The sequence below is a fragment of the Sander vitreus genome, chromosome 8 (assembly GCF_031162955.1).
Source record: "Sander vitreus isolate 19-12246 chromosome 8, sanVit1, whole genome shotgun sequence".
Lineage (NCBI taxonomy): Eukaryota > Metazoa > Chordata > Actinopteri > Perciformes > Percidae > Sander > Sander vitreus.
Genome location: NC_135862.1, coordinates 11,347,012 through 11,370,815, shown reverse-complemented (window position 1 = coordinate 11,370,815; position 23,804 = coordinate 11,347,012). Strand labels below are relative to the sequence as shown.

The following is a 23,804-nucleotide window of genomic DNA, read 5'->3' as shown; positions in this document are numbered from 1 at the left end:
AGCTTAAATTCAAAACAACTGCATAGGATATAGAGTATAGAGAGTATAAAGTAGGTTATTTTTAACGTAACAGGTACATTTTAAGAGGTTTTATGCCTACTCTCTTATCCTACCAAATCTTAGGTAAATAATCTAAAGAGTGGCAGAAAACATAGCAGAGAGAAAAATCCAGTTTAGAAAATTAATATTTTGGTTTATACTCACAGTTTTTTGGCCTTGTAAGACTCAGCAAACTCCCTGACACTGCGGAGAGAGGCCAGGTCGCACATCATGGCTTCTACTCTTGCTTTGTGCTGCAGAGACAGGAAACACAAATGTATAATTATAATAAATTATTATTTTCTTTTTTTTTTTTTACAAACTGCCACTGTTACCGTGACACTGGCATCGCCTTCAGCTAAAAAAGTTCAAGTCCAAGTTCATATGATACAAAGCGTGTGCTTTCACCCTGTTTAAAAAAAGCAAACAATCAGGTCTCCCCAGTAAAAAATAAGGACGTAAGGATCTCCCCTGTGTGTGAATGGTAATGGTCTGTCTGTCACTCACTGATGCTCTTCTTGAGGTTCCGTCCTTTATTTACTAGTTTAATATTTTTTGGAAAGTATTTCTTTATCCAAATCAAGAGTATAGTGATAAAGGATTGTAAAGCCCTTTAAAGCAAATTTGCAAATTTGTCATTTGTTATTCTGGGATATATAAATAAAATAATTTGACTATTACTTTCAATCAGAAAAAAAAGCTGACACAGTCACAGTCCTGTCTAAAGTCTCCTAAAGAACTCCATAGCTTTTGACTGCGTGTTCTCAGCGTGTGTGTGTGTGTGTGTGTGTGTGTGTGTGTGTGTGTGTGTGTGTGTGTGTGTGTGCATGCGTGTGTCATCTTCCACCATATGTTAGGAGACAGGGTGAGAATAGGAGAGGAGAAGAGAAAGATAAATGACTTAAGAAGTGAATGCATAGCTGCATTTACACACTGAGGAAGATGGGCTAAATATTCATCATCCTCTCCATCCCACTGTATAGCGTTCTGCTGCAGGGCAAAGGCCTCAGCAGAGACGCATGCAAGCCTTAAGGAGCATGTCTCTTTAATAACAGCGTATGACCATGTTTTTTTCTGTCTGTGATAAAGCATCAACTTAGACTCTCTCCCCCTTCTTGCCCTTCTCTACATCTTTATCAGTACAGGCCCCCTCAATGGACAACCCAGGTTCAATCTCCCTACAACAGATGAGCTCATGTGGGACCGTGGTGTACAAGTCCATGCAGCGTGAACCGAGATGGAGCATGTTCCGTTCAGACAGAACGGTCCATTAGACTCATCCCTCATGCTGGAAAGGGAAAAGGAGTGAGATATTGCTCCCAGGACTCTCGGCTGGGCTCTGGGTTCAGTAGCACCAGGTATTCCTGATGCTACCTCTCCCTTTCGTCCTGCCCGCCATCCCTAGGGAACGCTGTCAGCTCATATTACACCCCGGAACAGCGTTCCACTCTCCATCCTCCGCCACCACCACCGCTGCTGCTGCTCTCCTGTCAGCCTTTTCCCCTGATCCGATCTCCAGTCTGTGGGCGTCATATGGGAATGTCTTTTCTCTGCGTGTCTGTCTCTGCAGAGCTAAGTGTACATGACACTCACAGCAAGGACGCTCCATGGAGCAATGAGCACAAAGAAAACAAGAAAGGGTTAGGAGCGCCTTCAGATGGAAATGTGATTCTTCAGGCATTTTACAGACACCTTAACTGCCCCAGGGTGTATTTATACATGCATACACAGGCACACGCACACCCACACACACACACACAACAAATTCAGTGTTGTGACTCAAGGGTAAAACCACGCTATCACACCATTATCTATGCCTGAATTATTCTCTTGATGCTACTCTATACCATTATATTGATGCTATTACAAAGCATTAAAGGGCTGATTATGGCTATTATAGATATAATTATAGGGTACCTGCTTATATGATCTGCACACAGCAGTAATCACAGGTGAGAGGAGACAACTGTCTAATTTAATGACTTGTATGTGCACTCCTGGCCACTTTTACACATTATATATACACAGCAATGCATGTAACGTGAAAAGGGGTTAGCTGTGAAAGAAATATTTGGTCACCAAGTGTTCAAACAAGCGTAAAAGAAAGATGTGCGATATAATGAGAAAACTTATATAAATGTGTGGGGAAAGTCTTCAGTTGTTCTTATGAAAAATTTAATTTTACAGGAGGAAAAATGAGAGATTATTTCTAAACAAGGTCAGAGCAGGCAGCAGTGCGATAATTAACAGGTCAGTATAAGGCCTCCTCAACAGGGTAGCCCTCCATGAGTGTATGACCAGCAGAGAAGATGAGAGCAGGTGTCAGCTTGACGAACACATATCCCCTTCTCTAGAGACAGGGGGGGAAAGGGAAGGAGAGATGGAGTAATGGGAGACCAGAGGGAGGATAGAGGGGGGTTGAAGGGGGGCCACTGGAGCAAATCCAGCAGAGAGAAGGTGAGCAGCCTGCCTGCCCGTCTACCCTCCCCCTGCAGATTGAAGTCTTGCGAAGAAAATAAAGTTTATTGCCTGGAAAGAGGGGGGAAAAAGCATGTAAAAAGCATTAAAGCGATGGAGGTGAACAATTAGACAGATGGCCAGGTTTTGGAAGGAGAAGAGGAAAAAAAGGGTAGAAAAAGAGAGGAAGAACGCGCGGACGCAATCGTTCAGGGTTTTTATGAGGACCCTGACAACTCCTGGTCTCTTCAAGGGCGAAGGAAAAGTGAGAGGCAGCGAAGCCTCTCTGGTTAACTCTGGAGTAATCGCTGAGTGTGCAACACCACAGAGCTCGGCTCGGGGTGACAGAGCTTACCGCCCCCAGCTACACCCAACCTATCGCTCCATCTAAATGCAAAAGGCTAATTATGAATGAAACACACGTGTAAATAAGTTTTACGCCGTGAACACTGGAAACTGCTGCGACTGTGTGTCCATATTCATGCCGCAAAGAGCCGCATGTTCGGGACAGAAAGCAGCAAGGTCCCCATGATGATAACATGGGCATCAGATCCCTCAGCCCTCCACTCCTGCCGCCACCTCTCACCTTCCACCCCCACCTCCAGCTGTCAACCCAAGAGAACAGCTATCTGTAACATGAAGGAAGGAAGGAGGGAACTAAGAGCAAGGATGGAGAGCAAAAGTGCCGTGTGAGTGGCGGAAGTTGGCCTCTGCAGAGGTTCTCCTCGTCTCTCCTGGTGTTTTCCACGTATGTTGGGGAATGACGTGGTCACTGCTATGGGGACAGAGTGGAGGGATGGAGGGGGAAGAGCCCTAATACAATTATAACTGAGGCCATCCAATCCAATAAAATGAAGAGGTATTAGAGCAGGGGAGCCCCATCCTGTTCAATAAGGCACTGGACCACTCTACTAACTCTTAAAACACACACATGTAGGCATACTCACACGCACACACACACACACACACACAGGTACACACACTTCGCTGACCCCTTTAATAGCATAGCAGCCACCCCTAATGGATGCAAGCAAGTGGAACCGCCAAATAATACACTGTCTTAATGCACTAGGCTCAATCTCATCCCCCTCTCCCCTTATCCTTCTCAGCCTTCCCTCTCACACTTTAACCCCCGTTTCCATCTTCACTCAACTGCTGCCCCCTCACCACCTCAGCTCCCCTTATAGAGCACCAATGCAGGGACAACACTTAAGAAATCAAAAGTACCCCCATATATACAAAACACTTACCCTGCAGCCCCGGGTTAACACCTCAGGCATGGAGAAGGATGGTAAAAGAGTTAGTAGGGGAAGACAGAAAAGTGTGCTGATTCTATAGGTTGACAGGGTTTCTATCGCTCCCTCTGAATTCCTAATATCAATATAAAGCGACAGAAATATTACATGACTGTAGTTTTACCAGCGGGTGCAGAGGTAAGGTGCTGTAATGGCGGTGAAAGTGAATGAGCAGGGAAGACACCATGTGAAAAGGGCACCTTATAAAAGCAATTAGAGAAATGACTTTGAGCCCCTCTTCTTGCTCTGTAGATTAGGACAGGCCTCGGAGGGAGGAACACAGAGGAACTCAGATCTCTATGACCTTGTCCGCAACACGCCACACTAAATTGGTCATCAGCTTTTAAGACTGCATTTTATCATAGAAATATATTTTTAGCAAAAAGAAAAAGAGAAAAGGAGGGAGGGGGGAAACTGTGGAACGTGCTGGTCATATATCATCCTGTCACAATTATGACGTTTGTTCATAAATACCAACCAATCTGCTCTCCACCTGGCTAAGTCACATGCACTTGTGCTTATGCACGCGCCGTACACCAACAAAGAAATATGGACACGCATATGGACACACACCACGTGCGGTGAACGCACATGCACACAGCAAATAAAGAAACAGACACATCTGGCCGGGTGCCCTACCGCGGGTCTGAGAATTGACCTCCACACACAGACAAAGAGACTGAATACACACTCAGGAAACATGCATTCAAGCACCTAACGCACAAATGAATGCGCACGCTCGACACATTACAAACACAAACACACACAAACAAACAAATGCACACGCACATCCACTTACTCACTGGCATGCACACACACTGCAATTAATAGGGAGGCAGGTCTCTGGTGAGGAAGAGAAAGTGCCTGTTCAGCACATACAGTACAGGCAGAATATGCAATTTCCTCCAGTTAAGTCTGTATTAAATTGATTTCTTCTTTCTCTGACACGGACTGGGTTTTCCCCCCCTAATGAAAGCTGGATAATCTACAGGTTTTCCCTTTCCTGAAATCAAGTTACAAATCAAGCAATTGCAGGGGCAGATATGGAAAAGGTGAAGGAAGGACATGGGATGATTTTCCAGATGAGAAACATGGAGAATGAGGCACATACGTGCTGATACTCTTAACACAGACATCAGGGGCACCACACACACACACACACACACACACACACACACACACACGCACACACACACACACACACACACACGCACACGCACACGCACACGAGTAAAGGCCAGGCCACGGTTAAGTACTTGATGACATTTCCGTTCAGTGACGTACTAAGGCTACAGCGGGCCATGTTAGTAAACACAGCATTAATGGCTGTAATTAATGAAACACGTTAATTAGTCAGCACTTCAATGAGTTAATCACTCGCTCAGACCTGACAAGGAGTCATGTAGAGGCTGCAGAGGAACACTGAGCGTGCTGAGAAGAACACAGAGGAGGAGGCAGGACTTAAAAAGAAAGAAACGGGGAAATAATGACAGGTAACCAGTGGAGGAAGAAGTATTTATGTTCCTTCAGTTGAGTAAAAGAAGCAATACCCCGATATAAAAATACTCAATTCCAACTACTCTTTTAAAAACATGTACTTAAGCAAATGTATTAAGTATCAGCAGAAAAATGTACTTTATATAAACAAACATTACTCATTATGCTGACTAAACGGCAGTATTACAATTGATATTATAGAATTATTAAAACCGTGGAATTTTGATGTTATAGCTGGTCGAGATGACGTAATCTTACGTACTTTATATACTGCTGTGTAAAAAGTAATTTCATTTACTGTATAGTTATGCATTATATTTTATTTGCTCTTAATACATTTTGAAAATCACTCCACACTGCCATAGATGATGTGGTTGTTGTTCAATATGTAGTTAGGTGACATATGTATGTTTGTCATATATGTTGTCTACTAACAAAAATGAAAATAAAGTTATATATAAAAAATAAAAATTTTCTAAATCTTAATCTGCAATGTAACCATTAACTTTAACTGTCAGATTAATATAGCAAAATATTTCCCTGTAGTGAAGTAGAAGTATACAACAGCATCAAATGGAAATTCTCAAACGTTAAGTATAGTACTCTAATTGAATACATTTAGGTACTTTCACCATTACACATAATGTGTATTTTAAGCACCAGTGTAAATGGGAAAAATCATGCAGAAAATAAAAACTATGTTCAAAATGATTATGTAAAAAAATCATAATAAGAATTACTTCTTGCATTATAATTTACATCATTGTTGTTACATTTCAATTAAAATCATACAAATAAACAAAACTCCTTGTCTGAATAAGGTTGTTACCAAAAAATAAAAATAAAATTGAAAAGCAGAAGATTTTAAAGAGAGGTAACTGTGAGTTAAGTGCAAGAAGAATACATATTGTAGCTTGTAGGTGTAATCAAGCTTTATTGTTATTGTCTTACTATTGAGAATGTATTAACCTTTCAAAAGAGAGACATAAGGGTCAAAGAGAGAGAAAAATAAAGACAAGGCGATGGAAAGAGAGTGTGAGAGCCTGAGACAGAGAGAGAGAGAAAGCAAGAGAGAGAGACAGAGATGGGAAATGAAAAGGACAGGGCGGTCATCATAATTGCAGAGTTTGCTTTTCGGATGCAGACAGACCAGGGCCATGGGGCCTGAGGCAGATATCAGATTCCACACAAACACACATATACACGCACACATACAAACTTACACATGCACCCATATATACCAACACACACAACAGAATATTCCACAGCCAGCGCAAAGGACAGCTTATATCATTTTAAAAGTGTTTTGTGTGCATTTGTGTTCTTTAAAGAGCAAATGTGAATTGAGATGGTGACATCCAGCTTTCAATCCTAACAATGTTATAATAAACCTGCTCTCCATCTGTCTGTGTCTATCAGTGTGTGTGTGTGTGTGTGTGTGTGTGTGTGTGTGTGTGTGTGTGTGTGTGTGTGTGTGTGTGTGTTGCCACTGCTTCACTTCTCCCCTCCTTTGTCCAGCGCAGAGCCTGATCAGATTTACATTAAAAAGTGATGGAGATTTAAATAATGTGTCTATGTTCTCAGAAAGACATTAAGAGATTTTCATCTTATTCTCCTCTTCCTCTCTGTCTCTTCCTCTCCATTTCCTCACCCTCTCCTGCTTCTATCTCCCCCCTCATCTCACCCACTCCATCTCCGCCAGATTCGCAGACAGTGCACATTTTCCTGCATGTCTTCGGTGTAACCGATACCCGTAACAACCAGGATTTTAATGCGATCCATATTGCCCCCTAATATTTCAGATCTTAGAATAAGCACTGGCAATTACATATTTACACCCATCTTATTTTGCAATTCTGCACAGGGACTTTAGTGTCTGGCTGAACGACACACGCAGACTTAGATGCTGATTATGTTGTGGTTCGATAACAATACAGTCGGAGAAAAAGTCTTAGACCTTGTGCACTTATACTGTATATAAAACTTTCTATTTGGGGTGTCAGCAATAAAGCTCAACACTCTCAAGTACAAAATAATGTGTTCTTTTCAAGTGTGTCGGTAATGTGATTGCTTTATCTAAACCTGCTAGTTTTACACTGTTTAATTTCTCCTGAAACACTTGTGCCTTGCATCATCTCGGTATCCGGAGGGCTAGTAAAGTACCAGACACACTCGAAGAAATGCATTCACACATATGTACACTGTTGTAGTGAACACGCATCGCTTTACAGAGATGATAAATTAAGACACTTTGATTTGGTTACCCGAGCTCTTTTTGTATCAGCTTTATAAAAACATAAGCATCACATAATTGAATAAGAAAAGAATCAGGCAATTAAGAAACACGGAGGCCTTTGATGTGAGTAAGTGTATAATAGGCCTTTTGATGAGGGAGTGTTTTACACTCCGCAGGCTCTGGCATGCACTTTGATTAAACGCTCTTTTGTTTGGCAATATTCTAAACTGCTTACCATTTTCCACTGTCACAATAGTTTAGCCTGGAAATACAAGAGATTGGGTCTTTTCTTCTCTTCTCTCTGGGATAAAGTCACTTGTTTTCTCTGGTATAAAATCACACAGGTAGTGTTACAAGAGAAACAAATGAATGAATGGAAGAGCAACCTAAGATAAAATGTTTTCAAAGGGGGAATAAACGGCAAACAGTGGCACTATTGGATTATATAATAACCATCAGTATTATTAATATGGTAATTTTCCAATTCATAAACACATTCATTACCACCAACTGTAGTTGTTAAAGCACCATTTACATGATCTACCCTGTCTGTTAATAAGGTCGTGTGGTTTTGTATTGTTACAGTGTTGCACAGATTTGAATAATAGGATTCTCATCATGCATCTTTAGCCCCTTGTCGCCTGATAATAGCCTGAAAGACTCTCGTTGAACAATGTTATAAATGTGACCTCAGCAAAGGTCGGGGGTCAGCAAGCCACGGATTGTCAACGGAGCGCTGGCCTGACAGAGAATAAATGAGGCCTTGTAAACAAATTGAATTATTGCTTTAATTCATGCAGTCTGATCGAATTTGCAGAGAGAAGAGTCCTTCACAAGGGAACAGGGGAGCGAAGGAATGACAGCGAGGAGGAAGGAAAGAAGAAGAAAAAGAAGAAGAGGAGGGGCGGTGGACGACGAGACGTGGCCACACACCTTCTCCCTCCATCAGTCCATTCCGCGTAGTCTTTGGCGCCACTGCTGGAGAGTAACTACATTAACAATCCCGATCATATCACAAGACTGTGCGCTGCCTTCCGTAGACAGCAAGTCTTCCTTTTGTCTCTCAGCTAAATGTAATAAGGGTGTGTTAAATTGATTTGGGCCGGGCCACTGGGCTGACTCCCTGTCCTGGCACCAACTGAGTGACAATAAGCAGGAGACGGATCTGAATTTCATGAACTGATACACCTACTACAGTTTGTCTGTTGAACAAACATTTTAAGAAGTTTAGGTAATTGAGAAGGAAAAGAAAATGTACATAGGGGTAAAAACAGCCCAACTGGACAGGCGCTGGGGATTAAGGATGCTTAAATGTGAAGAAATCTTCAAAGAAATGTGTGTTAGCTTATTGAAAAGGGCAAATGGGAAAGCCCATCTCCTATGGTACACCCCATGAACCTAAAAAACCCTAAATGAAACATCAGTATTAAGTTTGGTCTATCACCCAAAGCATTAGGTCTCTCCTCAGTTTGCTCCTTAATTCCATTTGATAATCCCACATTATTGCCCTCTAACAGTACCCTAAACGGAGAATAAAAAGTTTGCACCCCTCTAGCAGTGTATTACCAGGAAACAACAGGCCCTCTCCTCATTAAGTTATAGATATAAATGCTCCAAAGCATGAAATTACCCCCGAGCCTCCCTCTCCAAATAACCTGGTTTGCAAACAAATGATCCGAGCACAAGCAGTAAAAGGCAGATTATTAAAATAATAGGAGGGATTTAAATTTGCATCCACAGAACAATTCAGCAAAGGACTGTGCAATTACTCCTCCCCCTCCTCTTCCCCTGTTCATTCCACCTTTCTACTGGCACGCTGAGTCCCTCGCACTTTATTGTGTCCATCTGTTCTTTCTAAGAAACAGAAGCAGAGTTTGTTATCTTCAGGTGTGTCTGTATGTGTGTGTGTGTGTGTGTGTGTGTGTGTGTGTGTGTGTGTGTGTGTGTGTGTGTGTGTGTACGTGATCATCCACAGGAGTATGCGCACTTATCTGGTAGTAAGTATCTGGTTATCGTTTACCTTCATCAAAACCACAGTTAATTTACAAGCTCATACTTTCTTATTCTCCTCGGCCCTCACCCTTATTTCTTTATTACAATCTTACACTATGATAAATATCTAACTTTATCCTGAGACAATAGCAGTCCCTCCTCCTGTGCTGGAGTAAATGTGGAGGGATGAGAGAGTGAGGTGAGCAGGAAGGGACGAGGCAAAGGGTGCTCAGGTCTGCATTACCTCTGAGTTATGGCCTCCATTTGCATCTCAATCAGCCTCTTTGGAGAGCCCTCCACCTTGGTAACACCCCCATCACACCACAGCCACCCCGGGTAATCAGGGAGATTTAGTGGGATCGGCAGCCTACCGTGGGCACCCCCTGGCTGGGGCTCGCAGCTCATTCCAAGCCCCTGGTCTCGCTAAGGGCCCTCTGGGCCACATCCAAACACAGGAGAATGGCAGCACTTAACAAGACTGAGATGGACCAAAATAGACGAGCAGCAGGAACAGGCCATAAAACAGAGGGAAAACAAAGCACCCGCGTGATTGTAATAGATGTTCCGGTATAGATGTCTGCATGTTTTTGTATTGCTGCCTCATTACAGCAGGAGAAAAAAAAGAAAACAAACTTGAACTTGTGACCTTAGGTGAGAACATTTTATCTCAGAGTTGATGATGGCACTGACACCATACCACTGCTCCCCTGCAGCAAACATTGGCTCACTCTAACGTGTAATGGGAGTATGTGCACCTACAAACATAGCACACACACGATGTGATTTGCAAAGAGTGAATGCTCCACTTGAGAGTTGCCTCTCTAGTTAGCACTGTCTCATGGCTGAACCCTGCTCAGGTATTATTACTTACACTCAGCCCTATTGATATTGTGACTCCAGCATCTGTTCACCTCCTTGTTACTGCCTGGACCCCAGCACAGCGTCCTATCTGCCTGCGTGCATGGCGTGTGTGTCTGTACTCATTGTTTGTTTGTGCACGTGTTTGTGTGTGTGTGTGTGTGTGTGTGTGTGTGTGTGTGTGTGTGTGTGTGTGTGTGTGTGTGTGTGTGTGTGTGTGTTTCCCAGACCTCTGGGGTAGAGAGCAGTCACTGTGCTCAGACGAAGACGAGAGGCTGAGGAGGCTAATAGAGAAACACTCAACACACCAGGGGCCTAATCAACTGCGAAAGACTCTCTCTCAAACACAAGCGCACTCTGGCCTTTCTTTCTCCCTCTAATCTCACCGATACTCTAAACTCCACACTCCACACAGCGACACCACATCGCACAAAGACTTTGTAAGCAAAGCTTGTGGAAAAACAGCAATGGAAGAGAAGGCAGGACTGGAAATCAAACTTAAGCTGCAAACACAGATGGCTCAGGTGAGCAGAGGAAAAGACTAAACAAAAAGGGACACAGGAGAAGAGTGAGGACTGAAGATGGGGAGACTCAGAATGAGGAGCTGAGTTTCAGTAATCAGAATCAAGTATTAGTGGGGGGAAAAACTGGGGAGTGGGCAACATTAATCAAAGTGTTCACCTAGTGGGCAGCCATATGGCAGATCAGCACGCCAACAGTGCAAACTTGCTGATCTTCAGTAACGGGGTGCAATTAATTCCACTGGCTGCATTCATCTCTCCCTCACACACTGAAGGAAGAGAGGTAGAAAAGAAGGAGAGAGAACAGAGGAGGGTTTGTTATGACTCTTTACTCTTCCTCCTCAACTCTTTCTTCCTTTCTCTCTCTCTCTCTTGGAGCAGAGGAATCAAACTCAGGTGATGAATGAGGTGGACGCAAGGGCCTCCGGTAGCTGCTGTGGCAATGGTGGGGCGAGTGATGGGGGGTGGGACAAGAAGAAGTGGAGAAACTAGAAAGCTGAGAGAGAAGGAGATAGCAGGGCGGATAGGGGATTAGTTTATTCTACGATTTGGCCACAGGATTTGTAGGATCTTAAAATCTTTATTTATAATTTTGTTTATTTTCCCCACCAAGACTTTTTGCCATTATTACTAAAATAATAAGGATTGCATTTACGTAAAGTTCCAAGAGGAACATGTGCCAACAACATCACCAAAATGACAAAGTCGGAACGGCATGCTATTTGTGAACCACCCTAATGAGTGGAATACCACTGGTCAAAAATAAGGCCCCATAAATTCAATGTAAAACCCATAATCTGCCCCACATAATAGCTATTTCTACACAGAGCTGTGCAAATAAAACAGTGTCTATTAATACTTTTCAACTCTTTTCAAAGTAGTGCCCATAAAATCCGTTGAACGGTTGCAGAAAAACTTTGTACTAAGGTCTGTAATTTGCATGAATTTGTCAAAGAGGAGGAACTAAAGTGACTTGTAAGGAATTGAGGCACAACAATTATGTGCAGTAAACCCTCAAAACACAATCTCTGTCAATCTGGGCTTAAGTCTCTCCGTGTAAGAATAAACCAAATACAGTTTTTTTTAATCAGATATCAATTCATTAAAATGTAAATTAAAGAGAAAACATGATAATGATGAGTGACGTCATTCTCAGTCATTTCTTCTTCAGTTGGATAGAGAAAGCTTTTATGGGAAAAGATGGTCTGCTTTTGAAAATTCAATTGATGATCCGGCAGGCTAAAGGGAGCACAACCTGACACCCCCACACAACCCCCCCCCCCCCACTCGGCTCTCAAATCTCTTTTAGTTTTATGTAAAATTAGCTTCTCCCCTGGCTCTTAACACAAGCTCATCTCCATTAGCCGCAACCTAGTAAAACTGACTCCTGCAAATGAGTTGTGGATATGCATTCCCCCGGCCCTCTCATCTCTCCCATCCATACAAATATACTGCATCTGCTATCTCATGTCCATATCTCCGTAAGTCAGCTCATCCCATAGGCCTAGTCACCATACCACCCATACCAATATCATAAATGACTGTGGGGGAAGCCTTCATTAGGGCAGCAATGCCCCTCCACCCCCCCTCCCCCTAATCAGAGCATTTTCCTTGTGCGCATTGGGATGGTGCTTTATGGCCCAAATGGGGATCTGTTAATGAGGAAGTACACATGTCTCCATTTCCTGTCTAGCCAGGTCGGCAGTTCCTGTGTTTGGCCCTATTATAATCACAAGGCTTTTTTAATGAGCTATATTCATCTTGGTCATGCATCAAACACCATGTAGACACACAATAACAAAATAAATGAAAAGACACACAGAATTAATTACCCTAATACTCTTGCCAAACATCGTGACATGGCCATTGCCATTATTACCAATCTTTGGAGATGACAGGAAATAAACTACAAAATGGGTGTCAGGAAAGTTATTTCGATATCTTTATCGCTCTCAAGCGGGGTCGGATTATTTAATGCACTTCAAGCAACATGGGTTTAAACTCGGCTGACGGCTGAATCATTGCAATGTCACAGTAAATTCTGTTACAGCGTTGCCACAAACTGTGCTTTTTCACATTCTGCTCTCAGCCCGCTCATTCTTCTCAATCCCCCTCGCTACACCTCTGATCTCTCGATGTCCCCCGTCTTTCCTTCCCTCCATCATCCACTCTTCACTCCCAGGCCTCGTTGACATTAACCTGGAGCACTCAAATTTTCCCATGGTTCTCCATGTTGCTCTCCGCATGTCAGAGCGGGAGGCTTTATGGCCCACATCCATCAGCGTCACATGCCAGGATTTATGGGAGATGGAGTCCAGACCTGATCGCTCTGAATCAGTCTTGCTGAAGCCGACCCCTGGGCCGCTGTGGGATGTAATGGATGAACATCCTTGGCCCCCACCCCCCACCTCACCTCACTCTCTTCTCCATCCGCTTCTCTCCTCACCCATACTCTGCACTCCTCTCTTCATCTCTGATTATTTTCCCTCCCCTCTGCCCATCAGTCCAGTCCTGTTTCTTGCCCTATTTGGCTCGTCTCTGTCATTCATTCAAACCTAATGGAGATTTGGCTACCACAAATTAATGAGGCAGACTCACTGAAGGAAATATCCAAGTGCACCAACATACACTCACACAGACATGAGCTCATCATTCATTGCTGTGTGTAGGGTTTTATTTGGGCTAATTTATCATGACACTGTATTAATAGGCAGCAGTGCCCTTCAGAGGAGAGATGAGAGGCACCAATTAACTCTGTTCACTGTTCACTGCCACAGACAGACCTGTAGGAATGACAAAGGTCTGTCAAATTACTCTGTCCTGTAGCAGCTCTCTGTGTATGACATAACATCACTGACGAAGGAGAAGCAGTTCAGCGGAGAAGAAGCTCAGCGGAAGATTTAGAACTTTGTGCTTCTCCATCAGCTCTGTCCCAGTCCCGATGGTTATTGTTGCTACGACTGTCAGGCTTCCTGTTCTCGCACGGCACATGTTCAATTTACCATATGCAATATAATATTCAATAATAATGGGGGCAGATGAACCATTTGAAATCGGTTGTCATTTTTTAAACAATGGGTTGTTGATTTCGGACAGATGTAAACAAAAGTAGAACTAATTTGTCAGTGGCAACCTTCAGATTTGCCAGCTGAAATGACAACTGTTAGCTGTAGGTTGCAAGTAGATATTATTATAAAATAGTTATAAAAGAATAGTCAGGAATTATAATTAGGATAAAGGCTCGATGTATGCTCAGTTGTTCATATTATCTGACTGTATGTGTCACTTACAGTTTACTTACTTACACGCTACTGGAGTAAAGGCTTTTAGGATTAGGACTAATCAATGAGTTCAGCAAACATAATGCTATCTCAGACAACGCGTTTGGCTAGGTTTCTTAGCATGTAAGCTTCCCCAAATTCAACAAAGAGCAGGACAGAGCTGATAATGTACACTAAATTTTGACATAGTATTAAAGGGTAACTACCGTTTGTTTTTTTTACAACCTGGACCCTATTTTTCAATGTTTTTGTGTCTAAGTGACTGATAGGAACGACATCTTTAAAATTGGTCCAGTATTAAGCAAGATCGCTGCAATCGGCAGCAGCGAAACAAGCTACAGCGGAAGTTAATAGGGCCACAGAGTCGTCTTTCCACTTTTCCAACGATCGCAACTTTAGTTTTGGTTGAAACAAACACATAGTTTACCGATTTACATGTGAAAATATGTTGGCTCTATACACGCTAAAAGTATTGCTTTTTTTAAATGGAGTCTGGTTGGTTTAGCGCTAGCGACGTCATAACTGTTTCTAGTTGAACAGAAAGGTCTGAAAGAGGTTTTAAAGGTCTATCTGTGAAGGGTTCCTTTCCATAATGTTGTCAGACAGTTAGAATATTAATCTGAGCCTGTCAGCGGCAAAACGAGCACTTTTGTGAAGGTAAATACAAGATAGACAATTGCCATATTAACTTACATTGTAGCTTGTTTCGCCGCTGCCGACTGCAGCGATCTTGCTTAATACTGGACCAATGTCAAAAATTGTTGTTCCCATCAGTCACTTAAAACATAGGAAAATAGGGTCCAGGTTGAAAAAAAACGGTAGTTACCCTTTAAGTAACCCATTGTTTCTGTTGCAGGATGTAAGCTAGTTAGCTGGACATGGTAACATCTGGTCTTGGAAAGGCTAAAAAAATAAAAAGACGCCACGCTCCAAACTACTTGTATATCTCATGCACGCACACACACACACACACACACACACACACACACACACACACACACACACACACACACAGAAATCCAAACCTTGATAGGACTGCTGTGCCTAGTTATGGTTGCTAAGCTATTGAACATGGCAAACAATCAATTACTATAGTTGCTTAAAAATTAACTGTCCACTCAAGAGTAGCATTGATGGAACAAAAAGTTCACGACAGTTAGAGACATCATGCTTCCTCCTCATGGCGTCCAGCCCTCGGCAGAATTAATCAGCTGAGCCCATATAGTGCTGTGACTGAGGGAGTTAGAGGTTAAAGGTCAAACTGTGTTCACTGGTTTACAGCAGGTTTTATTACAGTTATTTGATATATTTACCCAACCTGTTCACCTTCTAACCTGCCTCTATATAGAGCTGTTTATCTAAAAGTTGCACAGTACACACGTGCGCAGCAAACACACACACGCTCATTTCTCAACTGTAACGCACAAAATAATATTGCCCTGCGGCCCCCCAAACAGGTCGGTACCCTAATAAAGGCTTTACACTATGAAAGGAACATAGTGAGGCAGCTCCGACACCTCTGTGCCTCCCTCAGCACACACACACACACACACACACACACTGCCTGGTCACAGGTCAGGAGAGCCTGTAGCTCTCTGTGGTGCAGGGGAACAGAGCCACTTGAACCTGTAATATGCTCCTCTCTCCCCAGGTGCCACTTGTTGGGGTTTTAGTGCAGGGGAAATTACACCTGCTCTCTAGCCTGAGACCAGCACTGACACGCAGAGACAACTGAAGCTGGGGATCACACACTCACCACCACACAGACACGTGAACAACACAGGTAAACCGAAGAGGAACTCGGGCAGTCAGACAGAGGGAGCACATGTGTGGGTAGTGAATGCGTGATGTTGCATTTATACCCCCAAATCACTGATCAACAAAACATTTTATACAAACACTTTATAGGAGTGCTTCACACACCATTAAAACTAGTACTGTTTTTAAAAGCAGCCCAAATAGCTATAACAGACCTGCTCTCCATCCACCATTCCCACAGGCGGGTTCACTCAATGGATGAAAGGAACAAAAGACTATGACCTGGCTTTACCCATAAAACACAGTTTGCATGTTGTGAAAATAAATTAAAACAGCTGTTTATTCCACTTCTTATACACAATATTGATCTCATGTAACAAAGATGCAACATTATGTTGCTAATACTGCTCTGTAGGCCTAATCATTTGCCAATGTGTAGGCTTAATCACTGGTTAGACGGGAAGGCTGTTTCATCATCGAAATGTTCAACTAAAATGAACACAACATCTAGCCTACTCTGCAAGTCAAATGTGAGCTGAGAGATAATCATCGATATGGGGCAGGAGAGAATGAAACTAATAAAAAGGCAGTGTATCAAAGTATCGCAGTTAAGCATTAGTCACGTGAGGGCAACTACGCCACAACTCTGGTGTTCTCTAAATGAATCCCCCTCGTCCCATGCTTGATTTATGGACCTGTAAAAACACACGTTGTTTTTAATCTACTGCTGCCTGAATCTGCCCCTCTGATGAAATGTGGATCTGTGTGTGTGCGTGTGTGTGTGTGTGTGTGTGTGTGTGTGTGTGTGTGTGTGTGAATGAATAATGATGTATGGGCTGAGGTCTGATTCTTTGAGCATGAATTTTCTCTCTGATAAATATGCATTCAGTTACACAGACTGATTAAGCTGTAAACCAGTGTTAACTCTGTGTCAAAGCACATACAAACACACATATACATACGTGCGTGCGCGCGCACGCACACGCACGCACACACACACACGCACACATCCCAGAAAATGATAGCTGTGCCTGGGGCAGGATTGTTTGGATGCCTGGAGCAGTTCACTGATATCAATTCCATGAGACCTGACTGCAGAGGATATCCTATAAACACAAGACAAGGCTCAGAGATGCAGCCATATCAGCAAAAGTCATATTACAGAGTCAAGAATGATGATTTGCAGAGTTCAGCACCAAAACGCTATATATTGATTTGGGGGAAATAAAATTAATGCATATCAAAGACAATTCTACATGCAGTATATATATGGTAAATAGAAGAGTTAAAGATCGCCAAGTGTTTATTGTGCTTTGTCTGAAAAAGCCTATTTCCACATTCACAACAGCATCATCATAATTCCACACGTTTCTCTTAGAATGAGCACTTAACTATACAGGAACTCGTTGTGACGCACTTGTCTGTTCATTAGCAGGCAATACCTGTCCTTCACAACAAACACAAACTGACACCAGGGTACATGCATGCACATTCTTCTCCATGTTTACATACATGGACGTGTAGGACACCAAATGCACGCACGCACGCACGCACGCACGCACACACGCACACACGCACGCACGCACGCACACAAAGTTCCCAGCTCGTGTCTGAATATACTCTTGGTGTGTTATAAAAGATGATGAGAGACAGCATCAGACAATTTAAATCTCACAGAGACATCAAACGCAGAATTACATCTAATTAGCCTATTGCGTCTCCTATCAACTTTATCGTGGGATGTGAGAGCCTGTGCTAATTTCAAACTGTGCTAAAGATGCTAAAAGAGCTCGGGGTAATATCGAAAATGTTATAGCCAGTTGCCAAATGGTTCCTGCATTCAACATTACGGTGTGCTTGTTTGTCAGACATTAACTAAGCCTCCGTCTATTTGGCTGCAGCTTATTACAACTGGCTCGTCATCGATTTAAAACATTACAGTGTGTGCTGGACTTGTCTCTCTGTGGTCAGCACTTCTCAGACTTCAATAAAAACATTCTCTGCTGGCAGAGAGAGAAAGAGGGGAGAAAGAGCGAAAGAGATCCAAGCAACCTCTCACCTCTCTCATCATAAGAAGCCCTCGTCCCAGGGCTATGAGCCCTCCTTCAGAGGGGAGAGTGAAAGAGTGAAGGATGAGAGTCTGTCAGGTTCAAACAACAAAGAGGTGCTGCCTTACACATCCTTCCTCAACCTGTCCCCTTCAGTGGCAGTGACATCATTTAAATCATTTAAATCCTCCCCAACATGACCTATGGCAAGTGACCCGTCATTCTAACGCTCACACCTCCATGTGAGACGGCTGCTGAACTGCTTATTTAGCAGAAAATACCACCCGGCTAACTATGTGATTTATTCAAAATTATTCCTCCATGGTGCTCCTTCACACAGAGCATTTGCCCATAGTTCACTGTGGTCCAGGCAATTAGGAGCAGGCCACACCTCTTCAGGAGACAGAGCACCTGGCTATAGCAGACAGACATAAGGAGGAGGAGAGCTGAGCGGCGCACAGCATTTCACGACGGCCTGGAATAACTAAGCAGAGCAGTGAGGGAGAGTGAGGGAGTGAGGAATGCAAGCCAGGCACTTTAGGATTCATTTAGGTTCCCCATCTCCCTGGTCACTTTATTAGCAGTCTGGGAAGAGTGATGCATGTCCCAAAGCTATGCAAAATGCATAATCAAGCATTTAAATACACACTATGTGGATGGGTGTGTGCAATGTGCATGCATGTGCACCTACGTGTGCACGCATACTGTACTTGTGGAGCGTATCACATAGATGCACAATCACACACACACACACAAAATGCTTACTACTGTAAAACCTCAAGGTATTCAACTCTTTTACGTTTATACTAACAGTCTATACTACACAAAGCCTCCTTTAGTATTCCCATGAGCTGTATTGTAACCGTCACATGTGTAATGTAAAGAAATCCTCAATGGTACATTACAGTAAATCCTTTTGTAGTTCCTGAGCTTTGTTGGTCGGCTTGTTGGAGGAATCAGAGCTGGATACATTTGAGGAAAAAGTTGTTTCCTCATCAAATTTACATATCGCAATTCCACCCTCATTTCATCCATCCTTTCTGCTCTCTTCAGTGCCAAGCAGATGTAGACTGTAGTTGGGGACGTGGGACCTTTTTATCCCCAGTCTACAGACAGAATGCAGGTAGGAAACAAACAAATAAGTAAATAAAAAGAGATGAGAAAGGCTCCTTGGAGAGGCGGACGCATGCTACTAATATGCAAGGAAACAAACCGATTTGCACAATGCCTCATCCTGGAAATAAGGGCCACTCCCTCAATGATTCAGTGGATGCACCTGAGATTGGGGGAGAGGATTGGGAGAGCAGCAAGAGATGGAAGTGCAGGTGTAATGTTGGTATAGTCTGGGGACAATCTGAAAAGGGGCTCTAGGGCCATTTAAGTACAAGTGTCGACATCACCAACAACAATCTCCACTGGATATATCTGAGCTTATACAGTGGTGTGTCAGCAAAACCACATACAAAAAAAAATTACTTTTGCCTCTGCTTTTTAATGAAAGAAAGTGTACCACGTGAGGGATCCTAAACCATAAAAAGGTATGCATGTTTTAATAAAAACATTTGAGAGAAACTTTTGTTTTAGTCAAAATTGAAAGAAAATTAAGAAGAAATGCAAGAAATGAGACCTAAAAAGTACTAACTATGATCTACTGGGTTCTCTGGCAGCAGAAAAGAGTGTTACAGACCTGCTCACTGACCTGGGAAATGGGCTGCAATTTCCTTAATCATTGTGGGAGGGAAAAGAAGAGGAAAAAAGGTACGCAATCGAAGGGTGAATAGACGGGGACAAAAGTCTTTTGAGGCCTTTCTGAAAGACAAAAAACAGGGAGGGAAAGGGAAGAGTGACTAAAAGAGCAGCATCCTGAGGCCCTGAAGGGGGCTGCATATGACCAGGTCAGCATTTCACATGTGTCACTTCCTGTTGGCCTCAGCGGGAAGAGCGTGGCCTGGCATGGTGGCCAGCGGGGCACAGGGCCTGTCAGCCTGACACAGGAGGTTATGCACCGGGCAAATGGACAAATGCAGGCACACATGCATCCACACACAAACACACACACACACACATACACACACCACTCTTCCTGTGCTAACGAGTGTGATTCGGGTTAAAGGTAGAGTGTAGTGACACAGAAAGTGGTCTGAATGCATGCATGTCACACAGTCATGCAAGAAAGTAGTTTTCTATGAGAAACATGGGACACATCCAGAACTTTGCCACCTCATACTACTGTATGTAGGCCATGATGCATTAACATGTGACATTCTCAGGTATGGGAACGCAAGTTTATGTACTGACATCCTCAAGAAAAGCGTCACTTCTTTCTGCTGTCTTCAAGACCTTTTCCACTTCTGCTTTGTAAAAAAAAAAAAAAAAATCCAGGCATTTCACCTGAAATAGCAGACGCTTGGAGAGGAATATTGTGATTCTGATGTTACCTTATCCTACAGCATGAGAATCAGCGAAAGAGTATCTGCAGTACATGTGTAGAATATATATATATATATATATATATATAAAGGCTTGAATCTGATAACGATGGTGACGGTAGAGGTTTGTGACAGAGGGTATGAGTGTATTCATTGTCTGATTTTCATATCTAGCAGAGGAACTGTCTGCCTGTGTGAGTGGCCGCTGCTTTTCGGCTCTCAGTCCGCCTGTCTCGCTCTGCCTCTCCGGCCTGTGTTAATGTTGCTGTTTGACATTGCAAGCAGCAGGCTTTTTTTCTCCCAGCAGCCTCAGTGGACACTGAGCTTTAGCCTAATTGGTTCCAGAGCAGACCCTGACAGAACTCTCCTCAGCGGCACACAGCCATATTAATACCCCCCCCCTCCACACACACACACACACACACACACACACACAACAAAAACAAGCACAGCAATCAGTGACTAGCTTGCTAATTAACGGCCTTACAAAGCATCTCATTAGCATGTGTTGTAGAAAGGGGCAGTGGGGGAAATAAGCATTTTGGATAAAAAAATTTAAAAAAAAGGAAAGAAATTACAAAATAAGACCATGCCGCACAAGTGTGTATGTGTGTGCATTGCATTCTACTCAGGGGCCAAGGGCCTTGGTTGGCCCACTGTATCTCAGGGGAGTCCATTACAGCTCTCTGAGGGAGACAGTGGAGTCAAAGTTAAGCAGATTTTTAAAGGCAATCAGGAAAAATAAATCTCTGGCACACAGGCAACACTTTGGATGCTAACCAGCAACTTAACCTGCCTGTACTGTGAGCGGAATAGGAGATGGATAGGTAAGGCGATGTGGGAAATAAGCATGCAGTTAAGTCATAGGGCAGAGGACAATAGCTGCAGAGCTGAACAATTTGCACAGTAGAGTTACCTGAGGGACTCTATGTCACAATAATAAGATGCAAAATCCATTATAATCCACAAAATTAAATTTGTTAGTGTACGTGAATCAAAGATTTTGGCTCTCTAAATATATCTGCCTCGTCTCTTTTTGGTGCAAAACACTTCACTCCCAGCATTTTCTCTGTCTCTGTCTGTCTTCCCATCTCCTTCTGCTCTCCCTCCATCTCTCCCAGCCCCCCATCTGCTGGTTAATCCCCTCCTGGTTTTACTGTGGCTTCATCACAGCCTGTAAAAACAGCCCCCTTTGAACCCTATAAAGGCAACCGGCATCAGGCTTATTGTAAAACACAATCATAAGGTAAATGTTTATCCCCTCTCCGCCACTCTAAACTCCCCTAATGAGCCTGCTGGAGGGTTTTCACCTCGCAGCTCAAACAGAGGCAGAGAAAATAACACATTCTGCGCAGATTAGGCTTGCGGTGGAGATGGAGCTGAAGTCCCATCATGAAAACAGTATGTAGCATAAACACAGCAAGAAACTAATTTCATGATAAAAAAGTCAGCAAAAACACAAACAGGTATTACAATCTCTAAAGTGCCAAACAAGCTCTATAATGTCAAGCATGAACGTGTGAACAGTTAAATGTGTGTTAAATATAGATACTTTTAATTTCAGATGAAGATTAAGTAGAGGTACCAGAAATCTGCAGTAAAAGTATATTGTTCTGTTTATACTGTAGCTGTTCCTGGCAGAGCACAGTAAGATTGGCTGGGAAGGATGAGCCCTCTGACCCTGCACTTCCTAACAGCCAGTGGCTGTTCTGACCTTCCCATTATCCATCGGTGACCCCACTATTATACCCACTGTCAGTACACGATGCTACGCTGAGCGGCACCGCCCTACACTGCGGATGAGCCATCACTCTCGCCTCTGAACAGCAATTCTTGCCCACACAGCCAGGGAGTTAGAGAAAGAGAGAGTTCGGAGTAATAGTAAGCAGGTAGTTAGAGGTCAGAGGTCCTGTGCAATCGGGACAGCAGTTCCACTCCTGGCAGCCAGAGCGGAACTCTGAGAGGTATCTGGAAGTAGATATGATGACCTTTTGTACAGAGGACCCCAAAATATACCCTCTTATCAAAATGACCTTAACACAGGAGCATGGGAAGGCGAGCAGAGTCCATCCATCATCTTAAAGATTAATCCTCCTCTCTATTCTTCTCCTGAATCTATTAATAATGTCGCCAGAGGGGAGAATTTGCGGCAAAGATTTATTCTGATATTGTGACTTTTATTCATTAGCCTATAACAGGGTGATTCCTTGAGAAGGAAATATGGAGTGAGCTTAGGGCATGCTAATTTACTACTCCGGCTCAATTTGAACTACGCAGAACTGCATGAACTCAATCATTTCATTTGCTGACAGTCTGCACGTCTAACACAAATAGGGAAGATTATCATTTACACTACAGAGGTCACCAATCATTTAATCTTTTGAAGCAATTCCAAGCAGCTTCCATTTGTTCATTCACAAACATTTAACAACATCTTGGATAATTCTGTGGCAGGTGTGAAGCTTGGAAATCAATTTGACTACAAAATCTGGCACTTGGATCGGCGCTTTTCCTCACTCATTTAGACAAAGCAGCTACATTAATAGATCTGTACACTGGATTTCACACTGTGGAGCAGCACTGACAGCCCCAGGGGCATACTTCAATTAGAGACTTGGGTGAGTTTAAACACTGCAGATCTACTCTCGCTCAAAGGCGTTTGTCTCCCTCTCTCGCTCCCCCTGTTTTCCTCCGTTTCAGCCCCCCCCCCCCCTCTCTCTCTCTCTCTCTTTCTCCATATCTGCGCTGAGCACTCACTCTCCTTCTTCTTCTTAAACTCCTGCTCTCTGTAATCAACCCAGTGCTAATGGCTTATTCTTTCTGCTCCAGCACCCACATTTCACTTGTTTATTTTCCCACACTCGTAAATCTGGGGACGCGTCACAAGCGCAGCGATATTAGAGCAATAATCTTAGGTAATTATCAGATTCTCTCTCTCTCTCTCTCTCTCTCTCTCTCTCTCTCTCTCTCTCTCTCGCTCTCTCTCTCGCTCTCTCTCTCTGCAAAGACACCCATACAGAAGTTTCTTTACCTTTCCTGGGAAGTGTACAGGAAGTTTGCGGTAACCTAAACATGACAGAGACGTTCACAAGTCATTTTTTGGAAGTCCAAGTCAAGTCTCAAGTCTTTGAGGGGCAATTTCAAGTCTCAAGTCTCTGGCCATCTGATCTGGATACAACTATAAAGATACAATTTGCCTGTTCCCAGCATTAACACAACACTGCGATGGTTAGTTTGTTACCTGTGACGATAGATATAGATATATTTTCTAAATTTACAATTTCACATTAGCAAGTGACTGACCTATCTGGGTGCATTTTGAGATGCCTGATGAAGTTCAACGTTGTTGATACGACATCATTTATTTTGGTGCCACACACCTTGCATGTAGCT

The 23,804-nt window shown here is 43.2% G+C and overlaps 1 protein-coding gene across 1 annotated transcript in view; it reads right to left on the bottom strand.

The window, feature by feature from the left end:
• wwox (WW domain containing oxidoreductase) overlaps positions 1 to 23,804 on the bottom strand; it is a 134,711-nt gene that overhangs the window by 94,044 nt on the left and 16,863 nt on the right. The window contains exon 6 of the mRNA XM_078256798.1: positions 205 to 293. Coding sequence (XP_078112924.1) covers positions 205 to 293 — 89 coding nt within the window. The remainder of the gene's footprint in view (positions 1 to 204; positions 294 to 23,804) is intronic.